The sequence below is a fragment of the Myotis daubentonii genome, chromosome 5, assembly GCF_963259705.1.
Source record: "Myotis daubentonii chromosome 5, mMyoDau2.1, whole genome shotgun sequence".
Classification (NCBI taxonomy): Eukaryota; Metazoa; Chordata; class Mammalia; order Chiroptera; family Vespertilionidae; genus Myotis; species Myotis daubentonii.
Window position 1 is genome coordinate 33,862,941 of NC_081844.1, and position 19,518 is coordinate 33,882,458.

General features: G+C 55.6%; 1 protein-coding gene and 1 non-coding gene across 6 annotated transcripts; one reads left to right on the forward strand and one right to left on the reverse strand.

Annotated features, from left to right (window-relative positions):
* Positions 1–2,227: 2,227 nt before the first annotated feature.
* LOC132236241 (U6 spliceosomal RNA) lies at positions 2,228–2,332 on the reverse strand. Its single transcript, XR_009453204.1, has one exon. It is a non-coding gene; the product is annotated as a U6 spliceosomal RNA (small nuclear RNA).
* Positions 2,333–2,530: 198 nt separating this feature from the next.
* MED16 (mediator complex subunit 16) lies at positions 2,531–19,382 on the forward strand. 5 transcript variants are annotated; one of them, XM_059697414.1, is made up of 15 exons: positions 2,531–2,675; positions 4,058–4,229; positions 5,380–5,487; positions 5,816–5,985; positions 7,891–8,322; positions 8,999–9,104; positions 11,275–11,430; positions 12,160–12,371; positions 12,919–13,125; positions 14,609–14,819; positions 15,298–15,431; positions 15,515–15,707; positions 16,107–16,323; positions 18,271–18,354; positions 18,959–19,382. In XM_059697414.1, exons 2-15 carry the CDS (start codon positions 4,097–4,099, stop codon positions 19,083–19,085), a joined length of 2,490 nt encoding a protein of 829 aa, XP_059553397.1. In that variant the 5' UTR covers positions 2,531–2,675; positions 4,058–4,096; the 3' UTR covers positions 19,086–19,382. The 5 variants fall into 5 exon arrangements, with proteins under 5 accessions (XP_059553397.1, XP_059553398.1, XP_059553399.1 ...); XM_059697415.1 differs by having other exon boundaries at positions 2,533–2,631; XM_059697416.1 differs by having other exon boundaries at positions 2,573–2,675; positions 4,038–4,229.
* The last annotated feature ends 136 nt before the right edge of the window (positions 19,383–19,518 follow it).

Sequence of the window (19,518 nt, forward strand, 5' to 3'; positions counted from 1 at the left end):
TCCAGATGTGGGATTTTCTTTTGGGGCCGGGCGGGAGGCACAATAGGTGCTCAGAATGTGCTTGGGTCCTGATCGCTGAGGGCGGTGGGTCTGGGGGAAGAGCTGAGTTGCTCCTGGAGGGCGAGGCAGGTGGTGGGGAGGCTGCTGGGAGCATCCGGGCGTTGGCTCTGCCATCCTGGCCCTTCCCGGATGCCCAGGCTCTGCCACTTCCCAGTTGTTTGACCTCCAAAAAGTCACTAGAGCGAGGTTAGCTGGGGTAGACGGCCTGAAACACCACACCCCGCAATGAAATAACCCGCACGGAGGCTGAAAACAACAGGGGCTTGCCTCCCAGTTCTGAAGGCCAGCAGTCCCAACTCAAAAGAGTCCAAGACCTTGCTTCCTCTGGAGGCTCCAGGGAGGGTCCTTCCTACCTGTCCCAACGCCCAGTGGCTCTGGTGTCCCTTAGTTCCACCTCCCTGAAGGCGGAGACTCTACATTAATTATGGGGATTTCTGCCCAGGAGGTTTGTCTCTTCTCCCCCATGTATGGATTTATTCAGTCATTTTAAAGCAATGTGGAGGCATGGGTATTTACTTCTACTTTGGATTAGAATGCAGTACTACTTTGTTATGGAAATGATTCCAAGTTTGGCTCCCATGTCTGTCTGTCTCTCTTTTTTTATTGATTTCAGAGAGGAAAGGAGAGGGAGAGAGAGAAACATCAGTGATGAGAGAGAATCATTGATCGGCTGCCTCCTGCACGCCTCCTCACTGGGGATCGAGCCCGCAACCTGGAAATTGAGCCCGAAACCCAGGCATGTGCCCTGACCTTCTGGTTTCATAGGTTGACACTCAACCACTGAGCCACACTGGTGGGGCTCCTGTCTCTCTCTTTTTCCCACACTAACTCCCTGCAACCTTCCCTGCTCCCCTACCCCCCGCCTCAGGCCGTCACTACCCTATGGTCTGTGCCCATGGGTTATGCATATAAATTCTTTGGTTAATTACTTCCCACCCACTCATGTGGGGTTTTTATTTCTTGAGCATGATTCTGACTCTCTGCCATTACATGATGCTCAGGCTGGGCTGGTGTGTTTCCCCAAGGAGTCCAGTTCCTTTTATCGGGGCACCGTGTTAGAAACCAGTGGACGCTGGGTGCACTGTATTCCATTTTAACACGCATTTAAATAGTTTTAGACACTAAATAACAGAAATCCAAATGGCCAGTACAGAGGACAGACTAAAGGAGATATTTGAGCAACAAGCTCGGAGGTCCCATCTGTAAAGGGGACCCATCCCTGCCGGAAGCCGGTCCGTCCTTGCTGCTTGACACAGTTGCTTCAGGGAAGAAACACCTGCACAGCATATGTTTCAAGGGATCTGGAGTATATGGCATACTGTTCTTAGTATGTTTGCTCCCCTTCTTGGCGTTATGTGTTTTAACCAAGGTCACCTCTCCGAGAAAGGTTGTTTCTCCAGGTAGGGATTTTCCCCTGAAGTTAGGGAGGGAATAAAACCCCTTAACTAAATGCCAGGCGGGTAGTTAACTATGAACAATCACCTTTAAGCTACATAATCTTTACTCCCTGGAATGGAGATAAGAAATGCCCTAACCTTTGGAATAGAAATTGACAGGATTAAAATCAACTGGTATTAATACAGATGTAACAAGACAATAACCACCAGAACTTGGCTAGAGATCCTGGCTAGGCTGCTGATCAACTGAAGGCTGTCTCCGTGTCATTCCTTCTTCGCCGACTCCGTCCACACCTTTGGGGACCCCTGGACCTGCTGGGGTTGGACCCCAACACATCCCCAGGTTCCCAGAGGACAGGATTGGGTCTCAGGGAGTGGGGCTGTGTGGGGTTCTTCTTGCCCCTCTTCCCCAGCTCGGTTCCCAAGCTGCCTGGCCTCCAAGCCTTTGTCCAGGCCTTGCCTTCCGCCTGGTGCACCTTTCCCTGCAATCCCAGAAGGTAAGACCTCCCACACTGGCGCGGGTCTAGCAGGAATAGAAGCAGCTTTTTGGAGGAGGAAGTGGGGATGGGGTTTGAACCCAGAAGGGTCCTCAACTGGATAAGTCACCGCACTTCCCCACCGATGAACAATACAAAAGTAAAGCAAACACAGAATGGAACTAACCAGCTTTGGAAGGAGTTAGAGATGGGGCCTGAGGTTGGGAGGGCCCTCGATTGCTAAGGCACTTTCTAATCCAGCCTCAGTGTCCCCACCCACGAGTATTAGAAAAGCAAAATACTGAACGCTTCACGAGTCTGTGTAGCATTCTTGTGCAAGGGCCATGCTCATCTTTTCTGTAGCGTCCCAATTTTAGTGCAGTACTGCCGAAGACAGCATTAGCGAGGGGCCGAACCTAGGGCTATTTACAGGGCATATAAATACTTTCCACTGAGGGCAACCCATCTGGATACGATATTATTGCAGCACATAACGGGATCTCTCACTGGAGTTGAAACTGTTCGTTATTCTCACAAAGCTCAGGTAGCTGCTGGGAGTCTATTGAGCCTCACAGACAAACAAGCCCGGAAGTGGGCGGAGCCAGCGCCGCCGCCGTCCCAGAAGCCTCTGGGAGGCGGCCGCGCTGCGCAGGCGACTCGTTGGTCCCAGGGAAGATGGCGGCACCGGAGCCGGGGAGGTAGGATGAGTGAGGGCTGCGGCCGCGGCGCCCTGACTGGCCCGGTGAGCAAGAGGCACGGGGGTCCAGAGGGGCCGGCCGGCCTCCGGGCAACCCCCGGGAGCGCGTCCCGGAGGAGGCGGGGCCTCGCGGGCCTGGGGCGGGGCCTGCGGGGTCAGAGGGCGGGTCGGAGAAGCAAAGGGTGCTGGGTATGCGGCCTGGGCGTGGCCTGGGGTTGTTGCAGAAGCGGGGTCCTCAGCCGGGCGCGGGCGGGGGAATCGCAGCGGGGCCTAGGGATTGTTTCTCTCCGGGGAGGGTCCTGGGCCAATTGGGGGCGGAGTTTAAAGGTTGGCGGGGGGTCGGGGGGGAGCACCTAGCGGTTGCGTGCGGTCCCTGGTTGGGCCTGGAGTTGTAGGGGAGAGTTGGCGGCGGAACCTGGAGGGCCCCGATGTGGGGACGGGGTCTGGAAAGCCAAGGGTGTTAGGGCGGGGTTGCAGGGCTCCGGGAGCGGACCTAAGGATTGTTGGGGAGTCCCTGCGGCGAAGCCTAGGAGTTCAGGCTGGGCCTGGAGGTTTTAGAGGAGATTGGGTGCGGGGTCTGGGGAGCCAGATTGAAGGGGAAGGGAAAGGGCTGTGGGGGCGGGGCCTGAAGGATTCGGACCTGGGAGTGATGTGATTGAAAAAAGCGTTTATCATACTAACTTCACTGGGCTTTTGTAATGATGAAAGGAAATAACCCGTAATCGAGGCCAAGCACATAGAGAGTACGGAGGAGAAGTTCACCGTTATTGTTATTCTTACAATCCATAAGTCCACGCCAAAAACAAACTGCTGACTTCCCCCAGCCTGCCTCCCCAACTCTGCCAGAGGTAGCCCCACCGGGGCCCTTCCGTACGGACAGACCCAGGGTCTGACCTCTTCTCAGTTTCCACTGCTCACCTGGACCAGTGCAGTCAGCTCACCCGGTTCCCCAGCTGCATCCTCCAGACAGCAGAGGGGGCCTGCTGAAATACAAATAAATCACTGCCTTCCTGGGACTTCTGTGCCACGCAGGGGGAAAGCCAGGACCCTGCTGTCGCCTCCCACCTTGCTCCAATAACCGGGCCCCTTCTTAAACACCCCAGGCTCCATGCACCCTCTGTGCCTTTGCACTGGCCGTTCCCTCCACCTGCAGTACTCCTCCCCAGGTATCTGCATGCCTCTGCGTTCCCTTGCAGTATGCTCACATGTCTTCTCCCCGGTGTGGCCTCCCTTGCTTGCCCTCTGTTTAAAATGCAGCCTTCCCCCCTGACACACACATGTAAGACCCAAGGGCAGGGACTGGGTCCTTTTCATTTCTCATGGTGACTCAGCATCCAGCATGGCATTCAGCACCCTGCAGGCACTTGGCAAAGGCAAACCAGTCCTCCCCGTCACTTCCTCCTTCAGGTGGTCATTCTCTTCCTCAGGTGACTGTTCTCAGTGTGTGACCTGTGGCAGGTGGCACCATGGATCTGGCTTATGTCTGCGAGTGGGAGAAGTGGCCCAAGAGCACCCACTGTCCGTCAGTGCCCCTGGCCTGCGCCTGGTCCTGCCGCAACCTCATCGCTTTCACCACGGACCTCCGGAATGATGACCAGGGTACACCCCTTCACCTCCAGCCCAGCTCCCATTTCCTCTTCTCCCCTCCCCACACATCATATACCCCTGGCTCCCATGGTGCCTGGCATGGGTGACTCCATGTCTCTAGCCTGCCTGGTAGCCACCTCCAACCTGTCCAGGCCCTTTCAGTCCTTCCTCATTCACAATTGGGGGGTGGTGAGGGCCCCAGCCTTTCAGGGGTGCAAAGGGCACATGCATTTAACTGATGGCTGCAATCCTAAGTGAGCCTTCTATATAACTGATGGCTGCAGTCCTAAGTGAGCCGTCTATTTAACTGATGCTTGCTCTCCTCGGTGAACCACCTCCCATTTAACTGGTGGCTGCTTTCCTCAGTGAGCCACCCAATTTAACTGATGGCTCTGTGATGGTGCTCTCCTACATCTGGTGCCTGGCGGACACTGGGATCGCCCCTGCAGGATAGAAGCGGGGAATGGTGGGCATTTTACTCAGGCTTGTTGGAGATTTATGTCTCACTTTCCATACCTTACATATCACTTTTTAAAAAACATATGTTTTTATTGATTTTGAGAAAGGGAGCGGGAAAGAGAGAAACACTGATGTGAGAGCAAAGCATTGATCGGCCGCCTCCTGCATGCCCTCCACTGAGGATTCAGCCCGCAACCCAGGCATGTGCCCTGATTGAGAATTGAAGCAGCAACCTTTTGGTGCATAGGATGATGCCCAACACCTGAGCCACACTGGCCAGGGCACATGTCACTTGTGACTTTTGAAAGCCTGTAAGGTGCATGCCCACCGCATCTTCTATCCATCATTTGAGTAATGAGCGCTTGTTAGAGAAATTTAGAAAAGCACAGAAATTTAGGATAAAGAGAACCACCTATTATCTTCCATGGAGAAGCACACTGTTAGAATTTTGGGGTCATTCTCTTCCTGTTCTGTTTTCTGGGTCTCTAAACACGTGGTCGTAGACACACTGGTGGCAAACTCACAGGCCTGCTCTTTTTCCCGAGGGGGCACAAGCCCGTTCCTCATTAGTTCCCAGGCTGTATAGATAGTTAGCAACATCTCCATGACTTCCCTTCGGGTGAGACTTTTGCTGGGTTCCTCCATGACTTCAGAGCCACGTCATTGTCACTGAACTGACCGTGCCCCGTCCTGTCTCTTGCAGACCTGACCCGCCTGATCCACATTCTGGACACGGAGCACCCCTGGGACGTGCACTCCATCAGCTCCGAGCACAGCGAAGCCATCACCTGCCTCGAGTGGGACCAGTCAGGTGAGGGGGGGGCTGGTAAGGTTGGTAGGGTCCTGTGTGGCTGAAGGAGACTATGGTGATGCTCACACTTGACCCTGAATCCCAGGGAGATGTGTTCTGTATTTCTTTGGTCCTGTCCCCAGAGTCAGAGCTGGGACTGGAACCTTCGATTTACGGCTTTGCGGCTACTGCTTTTCCTGTTCCTGTGTTCAGAGCCATTTCCGCATCATGCCTTGTGCCACTCCCCTGCTCCACCTCCACTGGCTGGCTTCTCCCAGGTCCTTGAAGTACTGCGGGTGATAGTCCTTGCCCTTGGTGGGGATTTGTGATGCAGGTTTGCTCCACACAGGCTCCCGGCTCCTGTCAGCTGATGCCAATGGACAAATCAAGTGCTGGAGCATGGCGGACCACCTGGCCAACAGCTGGGAGAGCCCTATGGGAAGCTTGGTGGAGGGGGACCCCATCGTGGCCCTGTCTTGGCTGCACAATGGTGTGAAGTTGGCACTGCACGTGGAAAAGGTGGGTGTCTTCCTGAGTAAACGTGGTGGACGAGACCACTTACCTTACCCATCCATCCGTCAACTTGGCTCCTCCTCCTCTCCCACCACCAGCATCTTCTGTTGTTGTTGTTTTTAAAATATATATTTTTATTTATTTCACAGTGGAAGGGAGAGAACGAGAGAGAGAGAGAGAGAGAGAGAGAGAGAGAAACATCAATGATGGGAGAGAATCATTGATCAGTTGCCTCCTTGCACACCCCCTACTGGGGATTGAGCCCACAACCTGGGCATGTGCCCTTGATTGGAATTGAACCCGGGACCCTTCAGTCCCACAGGCCAACGTTCTATCCATTGAGACAAACTGGCTAGGCAGGGCATCTTCTGGTTTTTTGAACCTGGGGCCTGGCTCATACCTTTTATCAAGCTCTCAGTTGGCACTTGTGTTTTCAGTGGGCCACCTATTTAACTGATGGCTGCTGTCCTCAGTGAATCTTCCCTTACACTGTCCTGAGAACCCAGTCCACACTTTGATTCAGTAATATTCCAGAATTCCTCTCTCCATGCCCTGATTTAGCCCAGTGTCATAGTTAACCCATTGCAGACCAGTAGTTTTATTGCTAGCTTTACCCAGTGGCCAGATAAGTTTCTATTGAACGAGTACAAAAAACATTTTACATAACTGTTAAAGGCACGCTTTAAATATCCATTGCATTTTGAAGTTATTTATTACGTGTTCTTATAAGCTAATATCTTTTTAAAGTATGATACTTTGTAAAACACTGTGTAATATGAAGTGAGATTTCTCGTGATCGTCCGCAATGTGTTAAGACTGAAGCCTCCTAGATCAAGAGGAACCTGAGTTAAAATCCTGACTTCATGCCTACATGCATCACTTTGCTTATTATCACATGGGGTTGGTGGTGGGTCATGGTGAGGATTCATTGAGAGAATGCATGAGAGGAGTCAGCCTGGGGCCTGGCACAGGTCAAAGGCCCAGGAACCTGCATTCTGTTCCAGCTCACAGGAGAGGGGTGTACCACGGCTCTCAGACCACTTAGAGAAACCGTGTGTAGCCTCCAGCTCAGTGCTGCTTCAGTGACTAAACAGCACAGACAGAGCTCAGAAGTGTCATGCTGAGTGAAAGAAACCAGGCCTACAGGCTGCACACTGGTTCCACTCAGGCACAGTTCCAGAAAAGGCAAAATTACCCACACAACCAGGGCCCAGGGTAGGGTGGATGGGGACTGGCTGCCAAGGGCCATGAGGGCCCTTTTGAGGGGAGTGGATTCTGGTCACGATTTTAGTGGTTTTCCATGACAATACGTTTGTCAAGACCCATGGAACTATATGCTTAAAAAAAGAGTGAATTTTGTTGCACATAAATCATAACTTAAACCTAATTTGACATAAAATAGTAATAAAACAGCAGCAGCCAATACTTTTATGGTACCTCCTGAACTCAGCTAACGGGCCAAATGCAGCCCCACCTGTTTCTGTGAACAGTCTTATTGGCAGCTGCTTCTACAAACTCAGAAAGAGCAAGTAGTCCACCAGCAGAGGCCACCCGGCCTGCAAGCCTAAAAGCACTGAGTGTCTGGCCCCTTACGGGAGAAGCTTGCTGACTCCTGTCCTTCATGGATTCAGTCATTTGACTCTCAGCAGGGTCCTCTGAAGTACAGATGAGGAAACAGGGTCAGAGAGGCCCATATGACAGCGTGCTCAAGTGGCCGAGGCAGGATTTGAATTCAAGTCCACGCTTTTGTAGCTTCTACCTCATTGTTCCTCTGTTTCTGTGGGTGTGGCTCCCAGAAGGGGGTCGTCGGGTCACCAGAGGCAGACCCCTAACAGCTCAGTGGGGCATCTTTCTTCATGCCCTAGGTGGGGGTGGAACCAATACTAAGAACCCTCGCTCACTCCCCTGCAGTCAGGTGCCTCCAGCTTCGGGGAGAAGTTCTCCCGAGTCAAGTTCTCACCGTCGCTCACTCTGTTTGGGGGCAAGCCCATGGAGGGCTGGATCGCAGTGACAGTCAGCGGCCTGGTCACAGTGTCCCTACTGAAGCCCAGCGGGCAGGTGCTGACGTCGACGGAGAGCCTGTGCCGGCTGCGTGGCCGCGTTGCCCTGGCCGACATTGCCTTCACGGGTGGCGGCAACATTGTGGTGGCCACGGCGGATGGCAGCAGCGCCTCCCCCGTGCAGTTCTACAAGGTGTGCGTGAGTGTGGTGAGCGAGAAGTGTCGCATCGACACCGAGATCCTGCCCTCGCTCTTCATGCGCTGTACCACCGACCTCAACCGCAAGGACAAGTTCCCCGCCATCACCCACCTCAAGTTCCTGGCCCGAGACATGTCTGAGCAGGTGAGGCCACCGGGGATGCGGCCACAGTGCCACACATTTCTTATTTCCAGTCCTGGGTCGCGAGTCCAACATGGGTCACACGAGGCTAAACCCAGGTGTAGGCAGGGCTGTCCTTCCAGAGGCTCCAAAGAAAACCGTTTCCAGCCTTTTCCAGCCTCTAGAGAGGCTGTCTCCCTGGTTCTTGGCACCTTTCTCCATTGTCACAGTCAGCAGCAGCACAGCCTCTACCATCTCTGACCCTTCTGCCTCTCTGACGACACTGGGCCCCGCAGGGAATCCAGAATCCTCCCTAACTCAGAGTCCTTTTATCATGTGAGGTGACATGTCCACAGGTCCTGAGACCAGGACAGGAATATCTGTGAGGCTGTTGTTCAGTTGACCCCACTAAGTCACTGTGTTCCCATCATAACAATGCAGCAGTCAGGCCCCAAGTACCAGGGAGGGCACCATGGGGTGATGTGTGCTGTTCCAGCAGCGGGGGGGATAGGTAGGCCTGGATCCGAGTCCACAGCGGCTGTGAGGCCAGGGCCAGTGTGAGCGACTGAGGAGACACAGGCCTAGGGCGGGGTGGTAGCTAGATCAGGCAGGCAGCACCTGAGCCTGGGTTAGAGCAGGGCCTCTCATAAGGTGTGAAGCCCAAGGTTCCGCCGCCTCCAGCCACCCATTGTCCGCCCAGGTGCTCTTGTGCGCTTCCAGCCAGACAAGCAGCATCGTGGAGTGCTGGTCCCTGCGGAAGGAGGGGCTCCCCGTGAACAACATCTTCCAGCAGATCTCCCCTGTGGGTGAGTCCCCCGGGGGGGCTGGGCATTTGACTTAAATTGGGGAAACTTGGGCACAGAGAGGGGAAGTCCTTACTCGTAGTCACCCCGCAGGCAGCCCAGCCACCTCACCCTGAAACCTGTAGGGCGTGTAGGGCTGGTGGAGGAAGAGCAGAGCAGAAGTCCTGGGCACAAAGCCAGGGGCTGAACCAGCTCAGCAAGGGGGGATTGGCTGCAGGGAGGCACTTAAGCCTAAAAGCCATGGAATCTTGCACAAACTCTGGTTTAGAGTGAGGAAACTGAGGCTGGAGGGCTTAACTGAGTTCACCAAGAACAAGCCTACAGTCTCACCTCCCTCTCCCCCATCCTTTCACCCATGGGGAACCCCATGGCTCAGGATGGCCCCAAGACGGGCACCCCCTCCTCAGTACAGACCCTGGAACACGCTGGTCTGGCCAGGCCTGAAGTCAGTGGGAAGCTGGAAAAGCTACTGGTTTTCAGCCCCTGATGGTGGGGCTGTGGGGGGTAAACCCTGCCCTGAGACACAGATGCAGATGTTTTCCTGGGAAAGAAAGCTCTGCTTGCTGCTGATGAGTGCTAATGGACTCTGGGGTAGTTGGGTGTTGGGGGCGGGGGGGGCCCCCCCCGCTGCTAAACAAAAGCCGCTAATGAAGCTGTGTCAAGAGGCCCCTCGAGGCTCCATTCGCTGCTCAAGGCGGTTACATAAGCTGTCTGTGTGGCTGCAGAGTAATTAACTTGAAGAGGGCCACATTGCCCTGTCCCTGGACAAGCATCCCGGGAGCTTTTAGATGTGGCTGGTGGCCCCACAGGGGGCGGGCAGGGCTGCATTAGTGCCTCCATGTGCACCAGTGGGGGGCGAGGGGGAGGCAGGAAGGGTTTAAATGCTGGGCACTGTTCCCAGCCCACAAACCCTCCCTGGAACTCTGCTGTGGTTGTTACCTTGACACTCCAGTGTCTTCCATGCCAGATACTGAAACCCACTCTAACCTCTCTGGGCTTCATTTTCCCTGAGGGGACAGCATTTGCCACGAGTCCATTACTGGGTTTACAGCAAGTTTATAAACTGTGAGGAGCCACCTGGTGCACAAATCTGGACGTAGATGGTGGCAGAGATGAGCCCTCTGACAGTCAGTAACAAACCACAGCCCAGGCCTGGCCGGTTGGCTCAGTGTTTATAGTGTTGGCCCACAGACTGAAGGGTCGTGGGTTCGATTCCCAGTCAAGGGCACTTGGGTTGCATGTTCAATCCACCTCCCCAGTTGGGGTGTGTGTGGGAGGCAACCAATCCATGTATCTCTCTCATGTCAATCTCTCTCTCTCTCTTTCTTCCCTTTCTCCCCTCCTCCTCCTTCCCTTCCACTCTCTCTGAAAATCAATGGAAAAAATATTTTCAGGTGAGGATTAAAAAAAAGAAAAATAGCAACAAAAAACCACAGGCCATATTATTCTAGGCTGGGTCACCTGCTGTACCTGCTTGGTTCCATGTGCCTGCCATCAGCCTCCGGGCTCAGGCTGCTGACCACCAGCTGGGCCCATCCTCCCATGGCGCACATCCCCGCAGCCCAGTCTGCTCACCTCAGTGTCCTGGGTACAAGCACTGTTTGATCCTTTACTCATATGTTCACCAGCGCCCACTGGCCAAGCCCAAATTCACAGAAATCAGTCCACTTCTTGGAGCAGGGGCTTCCTCATCACCCTGAGGGTGTGGGTGCCGGAAGGGGTGCATCTTATCTGATGGGGAGAGATGGGGTCCTACCTAGGATCTCTTAGGTCATAAGGGACAAAACCAAACCTAAGCTGGCTGAGTTATGAGGGGAATTTGGGGGTTTGTGTGTGGCAGGATATGGAGGGTGGTGTCCCCCTTCTCGGTGTGTGGGGTCCATCAAGTGTGCACCCACTACCACCAGCTGACAGCTTCCTGAAGGATGCCTCCTCCCCGTCCCCAGGAAGTCCCAGGATTGAGTTCCTTTGGCCACCGTGGGTCATATACCCGTCCTGCACCAACCACCTGGCTGGGGCATGACGTACTGGGTGGCCAGGGCTGGGGTAGGGCCCCTGTGGGGGACAGGCACTGGGATCAGAGAAGGGGACTTGGCCAATGTCAGGGCCCCCCATTGTGGTGTTTGTCTTGTCTTCATTCCATTGCTGTCCTGTGTCCCTGCCCCCTTTTCAGTTGGCGACAAGCAGCCCATGATTCTCAAATGGCGGATCCTGTCAGCCACCAACGACTTGGATCGAGTGTCTGCCGTGGCACTACCCAAGCTGCCCATCTCGCTCACCAACACTGACCTGAAGGTGGCCAGTGATACACAGTTCTACCCTGGCCTGGGTATGGTGGTCTCAGAGCTCGGGTCTTGGGTCTTAAAGCTGGGAGAGTTGCCTCTGGCTTCAAGTCAGTTTCCAGCAAGGAGGTGGCCCCACTTTCAGGATCAGACGAGCTCAAAGGGCTATGAGGCTGGATGAAAAGCTGCTTCTTTAGCTGATAAAGGGTAGTTAGAAATCAATAAGGCAGAGGTTGGAAACTTGGGGGCAAACTTTGCAGATAAGCAGCACTCCCTTGTAGCCGCTGAGACGCTGATCCTGGGTTCAGTCCCTGGAACCTGTGACCGTGAGCGAATCAGGCGGGAAGCACTGGGATGGCTAACAGTCAGCCCAACCCTGTTACACATTCATTACAAGCTTTGGGCTTGAGAAGCCCCTGACCTTACCTCTGCTCCTGCTATGAGGCCCTTCGTGTTCCTTGTCCCCCTCCACTTTGTCCCCCTGGGAGTTGTGGGCTTGCTCACATCAGCTAAGACAGTGCCAGCTGCAAGGGGGCCGGGGACATGCAGCCTGAGCTGGCAGCGCTTGCTCCACTGACTCTCATAGGCTGTTGGCAAAGGAGGAGCGGGTAACGGCCATGGGGGCAGCCAGCCAGACGTGGGTGGTGAGCCCTTTGTGGCTCACCCGTCCCCAGAGTAGTCACTTCCTATTGTTCAGAACTGGGCAGCCCCACAGCTGCCCAGGGGCCTGTTCTAGGCCCTTCCTGCCCCTGAGCCTGCATGTGCCCTGCCCCTAGGGCTGGCCCTGGCCTTCCATGACGGTAGCGTCCACATCGTGCACCGGCTGTCACTGCAGACCATGGCCATCTTCTTCAGCTCCACAGCTCCGCGCTCCATGGATGAGCCAGCTATCAAGCGCCCTCGGACCACGGGCCCCACCGTCCACTTCAAGGCCATGCAGCTGTCCTGGACCTCCCTGGCCCTCGTGGGCATTGACAACCATGGGAAGGTAAGCGCTGTCCCAGGTGCCCCAAAGCTGCCCACTTAGTGCGTGTGGCGGGGAGCATCCTCCCCCTCCCCCTGGCCGTCCTGGAGGAAATGGGCTCCGTCTAGTCATGTCGGGCGCCTGCCACTTGTTTTGGTGTCTGCCTGACTCCGGGTTCGTTTCCTCAGCACCTGCATTTAGGGGCCATCTGCTGTCCACAGGCCTGTCCTGCGTGAGGTGCTCAGCTTCCCTGGGGGACTATGTCTGTGTCTGGAGGGATCCCCACGCCCCCTCCCGCATGGGTTTGTGTCCATCATGGAGCCTAAATGAAGGCTCCAGTAACTCCAAATGTGCCTGTGGGTATAGGGTGGCCTCTTGGGCTGTTTTTGGGAAGCACTGCACAGCTCCCTCAAGCCCATTAACACTTCCGCACACCAGGCTCCGACTGCCCCCACAGCAGCAGGACCATCAGCCCTTGGAGGGACATGGTGCCCGGAGCCTTAGGTGAGCGAGGATCCTCAGCCACCTAGCGCTCCCTCTGTGGCCTCACCGGCCGTTTCCTCTCCCACAGCTGAGCATGCTGCGCATCTCGCCCTCCATGGGCCACACGCTGGATGTGAACCTGGCCCTGCGGCACCTGCTTTTCCTGCTGGAGTACTGCATGGTGACCGGCTATGACTGGTGGGACATCCTGCTGCACGTGCAGCCCGCCATGGTGCAGAGCCTGGTGGAGCGGCTGCACGAGGAGTACACGCGCCAGAAGGCGGCCCTTCAGCAGGTAGTCTGGGCCCCGTGCCCTCACCCGACAGAGGGTGCCCCCTCCCTTCTTGCCTAGTCCTTCATCTGGAGAGATTTCTGCAGGAAGTCAGAGCCCTGTAGGTGACACGTGAACCCCTGGGGCCACCGCCTCTGCTGCCAGCGGGGGCTTTCTTCTCAAACAGCCTGGAGTGCGCGCATGTGCGTGCGGGGTGGCGGTTCCTCATGGGGTAGGAGCAGTAAACAGCCTTGGAGATCAGAAAGGAAGAGAGAACAGTGACCAGGAGACAAGAGTGTGTGCCTGTGAAAGCACAAGCACCTCGAGGGGCCCTGAACTCCAGTGCGAGTTCAGCAGGGAGAACAGTCTCAGACGGCGCTAGCTTTCCTCTGCCAGCAGTGACCAGTAAGACAGTGAAGTGGGGAAGGTCCCCTTCATAAGAGCAGCCTGAGAGGACATGAGTGAGATTATCAGGGTGGATGTGAGGATGCGGAGAGGTTCAGGGCTGATCACGGTGGAAATAAAATCACTGCTGCCTTTTCTGGCGGTGACAACCTCCCCACGACAGTCGGCCTCTCGCTGAGGATCTCCTCCTCCCTCTCCAGAAGAGGGGAAGGGGAAAAATGAGGAGAATTGCCTGGTGCAGAGCCCCCGTTCCTACTTCGTGGGTGTAAAATGCCCAGGATGCTATAGAGCGGCGGTTCTCAACCTTCCAAATGCCGCGACCCTTTAATACAGTTCCTCATGTTGTGGTGACCCCCAATATCATTGTTACAAATTGAACATAATTAAAGCATAGTGATTCATCACAAAAACAATATGTAATTATATCTGTGTTTTCCGATGGTCTTAGGTGACCCCTGTGAAAGGGTCATTCGACCCCCAAAGGGGTCACGACCCACAGGTTGAGAACCTCTGTTATAGAGTCACCTCTGTCTTTAGCGCTGCACAAACAGTAGTTGTGTGTGTCAGTTGCTCCATTGTCCTCTGTCAGCCAACAGGAGGAAAAGCAAGGCTCACAGCGGATGTTCCTTCAGAAGGAAGCAGCACCAAAAGCCCCTCAAATCAAGATGAGTGGGAGACCATCCCAATAAACACATTTTGGATTTAAAAAAATCACTGCTTATGGGCGGTGACCTGAAGCATGTTAATCCTTCTCGTGCGCTCACCCGCCCGTGAGAACAGCTCTCCCCTCGGCACTGCTGACATCCGGGCCAGGTCAGCGGTGGGGGCTGTCCTGGGCACAGTGGGTGCTGAGCAGCCCCCACCCACTCAATGCCAAGAACACCCCCCGTGTGACGACTACAGATGTCCCCAGGGAGGCCCAGTGTCCCCTGGGGGCAGGGCCACTCCCGGGTGGACACCCTCCCCATTCTGGGAGGTAGGTTCTCTTTTCTGGTTCTGCCGTAAGGAGGCGGGGCACAGAGACATGAGGCAGGTTGTCTCCGCTTGCCCAGCCCAGCTACACACTGTGGCAAAGGGACTTCCTCACGCTGTCCACCTCCAGGTCCTCTCCACCCGGATCCTGGCCATGAAGGCTTCGCTCTGCAAGCTGTCGCCCTGCACCGTGACCCTCGTGTGCGACTACCACGCCAAGCTCTTTCTCATCGCCATCAGCTCCACTCTCAAGTCCCTGCTGCGCCCACACATCCTCAACACCCCCGACAAAAGTCCCGGCGACCGGCTGACCGAGATCTGCGCCAAGATCACAGATGTTGGTGGGTCCTGCCCCCACCCAGCAGGCCACCCTGAGAGCTGCTGCACATGCACAGTTGTGCGCGGGAATGTGCTAAATCCCACCCGCACACTGTCCACTGGGAGCTGCATGGGGGTGGTAACTGAAGGAAGGGGAGGCCTTGGCCCTCGGGGTTGGCCTGGAGCTGGGGACAGATGTTAACCAGAAGGGAACCAAAGATGAGTCATGCTGGGGAGGAGCTGCAAGGGGCCAGTGCAGGTTGGCCCGAGGGACACTGGTTGTCCTGAGAGCTGGCAGTGGACACTGTTGCTCTAGGTCCAGCCCTTTCCTCCAAGCTCCTCAGCTCAGCCATCTTGTCCACTTGCTTGTTCAGTGTTGGGTTGACCTCGTCAAGCCCAGCTCACATCGGGTGCTGCTGGGTAATAAGAGGCCACGGTGCAAAGCAGGGTTGGTCCCTGTGTACGGTGGGGCCCAGCCACCTGACCACCCTCCCCTTCCAGATATCGACAAGGTCATGATCAACCTCAAAACAGAGGAATTTGTCCTGGACATGAACACACTTCAGGCCCTACAGCAGCTCCTGCAATGGGTGGGCGACTTCGTGCTCTACCTGCTGGCCAGCCTGCCCAACCAGGTGTGCCCCCTCCCCCAGATCCCGTGGAGGTCACAGGGTGTGGCACACATTTAAATGCACAGCCTGAGTACCTTTTCCTACAGGGCGCCCCCCTGCGGCCTGGGCATAGCTTCCTGCGGGACGGCACCTCGCTCGGCATGCTGCGGGAGCTGATGGTCGTCATCCGCATCTGGGGCCTGCTGAAGCCCAGCTGCCTGCCCGTGTACACAGCCACCTCTGACACTCAGGACAGCATGTCCCTGCTCTTCCGCCTGCTCACCAAGCTCTGGATTTGCTGTGAGATTCCCAGCCCCCCACCAACATATAACCCTGGCTGAGCGCCCCCACCAGCATAGGAACTTCCACAAATCGAACCAGCTCTGTCTTGGTCTCTACTGTTCACCCAGCACCCAGCACAGGTCCAAGCACAGGGTGGGTGCTCATTCAGCATTAGCTCATTCAGCAGTTATTAGGCACCTAGTGGCTTGTCTCGAGTCACCAGGTTACATTTCTGTTGTTCTTACAGCCCTGTTCCTAGGAAGGCACCCGCTGCTCACTGAATGTTTTTCAGATGAATGGTTGGGTTCCCATCTTACAGAGAAGGGGAGGAGCTTCCAGGACAACTCAGAAAGTCAGGTCAGAGCTGGGCCCTGAGCGCTAAGCTGACCACGCCATCCCCATGGGCCCTCTCCGCAGGCCGTGATGAGGGCCCCACAAGTGAGCCAGACGAGACCCTCGTTGATGAGTGCTGCCTGCTGCCCAGCCAGCTGCTCATTCCCAGCTTGGACTGGCTGCCCGTCAGTGACGGCCTGGTCAGCCGCCTGCAGCCCAAGCAGCCCCTGCGTCTGCACTTCGGCAAGGCTCCCATTCTCCCTGGCAGCGCCACCACCTTGCAGCTGGATGGCCTTATCAGGTGGGTGCCCTCTGCCTCGGGCCCTTTGCATATTCTTTCCGGAGGGTTGTGTCCATGTCCCCCCGTCCCCCGTTCCCCCCCCGCCCCCCCGCACTGAACCTACCTGACTCCTTCACGCTTCTGCCTCAGGGCTGCTGTGCTGTGCCTGCTGCTTCCTTCTGACCTTGACCTAAATGCTGTCCCTGGGAGAGGTCCCTAGCTTAGGCAGTAATCCCCCCCCACACACCTCCTAGTATCCGTCACTTCCCTCCACCATCACCTCAGTCATATTTTTATCTTTAAATTTGTTTAAATTTTATTGATTTCAGAGAGGAAGGAAGAGGGAAAGAGAGATAGAAACAACAATGATGAGAGAGAATCATTGATCAGCTGCCTCCTGCACACCCCCTACTGGGGATTGAGTCCGCAACCCTGGCATGTGCCCTTGACCCAGGACCCTTCAGTCCACAGGCCAACTCTCTATCCACTGAGCCAAACTGGCTAGGGCCATCACCTCAGTCTTCACTGATTTGTGCACTCGGGTATCCGTGAGTCCTCCCCCTGGTCTGTCACTTGTTGCATGCAGTGCCCACATGGCTGACCGTGGTTACTTGGGCTCCAGCCTCTGCAGAGGCCAGGCTGATACGTGGCCTGAGCCCCCCACCATAAAGCACATCTGGCCTGGTCCCGGCCCCGATAGACACTAAGTCAGGCAGGATCTTCACCGGGCTGAGGAGAACTCACTCGGTCAAGGACCAGCCCTGTCTTTGGGAACAGGGGTCTGATCGCCCAAACCTGCTAAGTTAACCCTTTCCTGCCCACAGTACTTGGCGGGGCGGCGAGCGGGGCGGGAGTTGTCCCCATCTTACAGAGGAGTCAACAGCTCAGAAAGGTTCAATCACGCCCTGGCTGATGTGGCTCAGTGGTTAGGCATCGTCCCATGCACCAAAAGGTTGCTGGTTCAATCCTTGGTAGGGGGCGTGCAGGAGGCAGCCAAGCAATGTTACGTTCTCACATCAATGTTTCTCCCTCTCCCTCTCCCTCTCCCTCTCCTATCCTCTCTATAAAAATCAATTAAACAAAAAGCGAAAATAAATGAAAGGTGCAATCACTGAGCCAGGGTTACAACCAGGAGCCCTGTAACCCTGGGCCACCATCTGCACCGGGACCCATCAGGCTCCCACCCCTGCTCAGTTGGATGGAGAAACACACACGACCTCCCCAAGTATCCTGTTACTTTGGAAGTTTCAGAAAACATGAGTAAGCACTGGCTGGGAGGCTCAGTTGGCTGCAGTGCCGTCCTGTACACCGAAAGGTTGCGGGTTCAATGCTCGGTCAGGGCACATAACCTAGGTTGTGTGCTCAGTCCCTGGTTGGAGGCAACCACTTGATGTTTCTCTTTCTCTCTCTCCCTTCATCTCTAAAAAAATCAATAAATATATCCTTGGGTGAAGGTAAAAAAAAACAAAAACAAAAAAACAGGTGAATAAAAGAAATACCATTCATACCTGGGGGTCCCAGCTCTGGGACCTCCCTGCATTTTCTTTCTTGGGTCATGGTAGGACACGCCCTGAGGAATCGCAGGCTTCCCTCTTTTTGGGGGTTCAGGAAAGGCTCTGTGAATGAGTGTGCTGGTTGCAGGGAGGTTTTAAACCCTTTGTTCTGGAAACTTCCAAACATGGTTTAACCGAATATAACCAACTGTCCTGCCCCAGCCACCAGGTCCACTCCTGCAGAAGCTCCCACTGCCAGGCTCTCTGGTGCCATCCAGCACCATCCCTGCAGGGTGCCTGTGTGTAGAGGGAGTGTAGACGCACACCTACATGCACACACTCCCTTGTGTTTTGCCACAGTGGGTGTGTCATGTGTGCATGCATCTGTGTTCGCATGTGTGCACATGGGCCTGCATCTCTGCGTGTTGTGGGATTGGAGGCCTGATCCCGTTTGCTCTCCCCTCTCATCTGCCAGGGCCACGGGCCAGCCCAAGATTGACCACCTGCGGAGGCTGCACCTGGGAGCCCACCCCACAGAGGAGTGCAAGGCCTGTACGAGGTGAGCCACCCACTGTGGACCCTTTGTCAGGCCTGCGGCAAACACTGTCCCCGCTCTGCCACCAAGTGACCACAGGGTGAGAGGCTTCCATTCTGTGGACTTCACTTTCCCCGCGTGTGGGGCTGTCGAGAGGGCACACCAGGCGGTTTCTGTCACGGACGAACTGCCTCGGGAGGTCCTGGGCTTCCTTTCCTGGGCACGATGGTGGTCAGGTGACCGACCACACAGCCCTTGCAGAGCTCCTAGTCACTCAAGTGCAGGAATGAAGGTGCAACCACAGCAGTGTGAGGCCTGGGCCCTGCGCTGGCCCTTTGCACACGTGGCCCTGATTGCTGCCACCCTATCCCAGACGCAGGTTCTGACTCGCAGGTCACACCCCTAGGCAGTGTCTAAGTCAGGACTGGAATCCCTACCCTGGCCTCGTTCACTCAGGGAGGTGAAGGGGCAATGCCTGAACTTGGACGGGAGGATGTGGAAGGGTTAGCTCAGTGTGGAGGGTAGTGCATGGAATAGTATTCCGGTGGGGGAACAGCATGTGCAAGGGCCCTGTGGCAGGTGAGAGAGGGCCCTGCCAGCACGCGCTACCACCCACATCTGCCTGCAGGTGTGGCTGTGTGACCATGCTCAAGTCGCCCAACAAGACCACAGCCGTCAAACAGTGGGAACAGCGCTGGATCAAGAACTGCCTGTGTGGGGGGCTCTGGCGGCGGATGCCCCTCAGCTGCCCTTGACTGGGGCCCCCAAGCCCTGTAAATAGATTCCTGATGGATTTTATAGGAAGGTGGTTCTGTCCCTTCGCCAGTGACAGCATTCCACACACGCAGGACCTTTATTCGTGCATTAAAAAATGGTCATCCGTGGCCCTGGCCAGGTAGCTCAGTTGGTTAGAGCGTGGTCCCCACACACCAAGGTCGGGGGTTGAGTCCCTAGACAGGGCACATACACGAATTAGCCAAGGAATGCGTAAGTGGAATAACAGTCGATGTTTCTCTCCCTCTAAAAATCAATAAATTTTTTTTAAATAGTCATTCTCAAGTGTGGCTTTTGGAGCCTCATCAGCCAAGCCTGATGAGGGGGGCGGGGCAGGTGAAGACATGGCCTGAAGCCTCAGGTGGGTGCCCCGGGGCTCCACTTTCTCTCTCTTGGAGCCTAATGGTGCATCCC

Bases quoted from the DNA above. Each gene is read 5' to 3' on its own strand.
- MED16 (XM_059697414.1), top strand. From the start codon at position 4,097: ATGGATCTGGCTTATGTCTGCGAGTGGGAGAAGTGGCCCAAGAGCACC. The intron at 4,230-5,379 runs GTACACCCCTTC...TGTCTCTTGCAG, and splicing joins CCTCCGGAATGATGACCAGG to ACCTGACCCGCCTGATCCAC. The intron at 9,105-11,274 runs GTGAGTCCCCCG...CCCCCTTTTCAG, and splicing joins CCAGCAGATCTCCCCTGTGG to TTGGCGACAAGCAGCCCATG.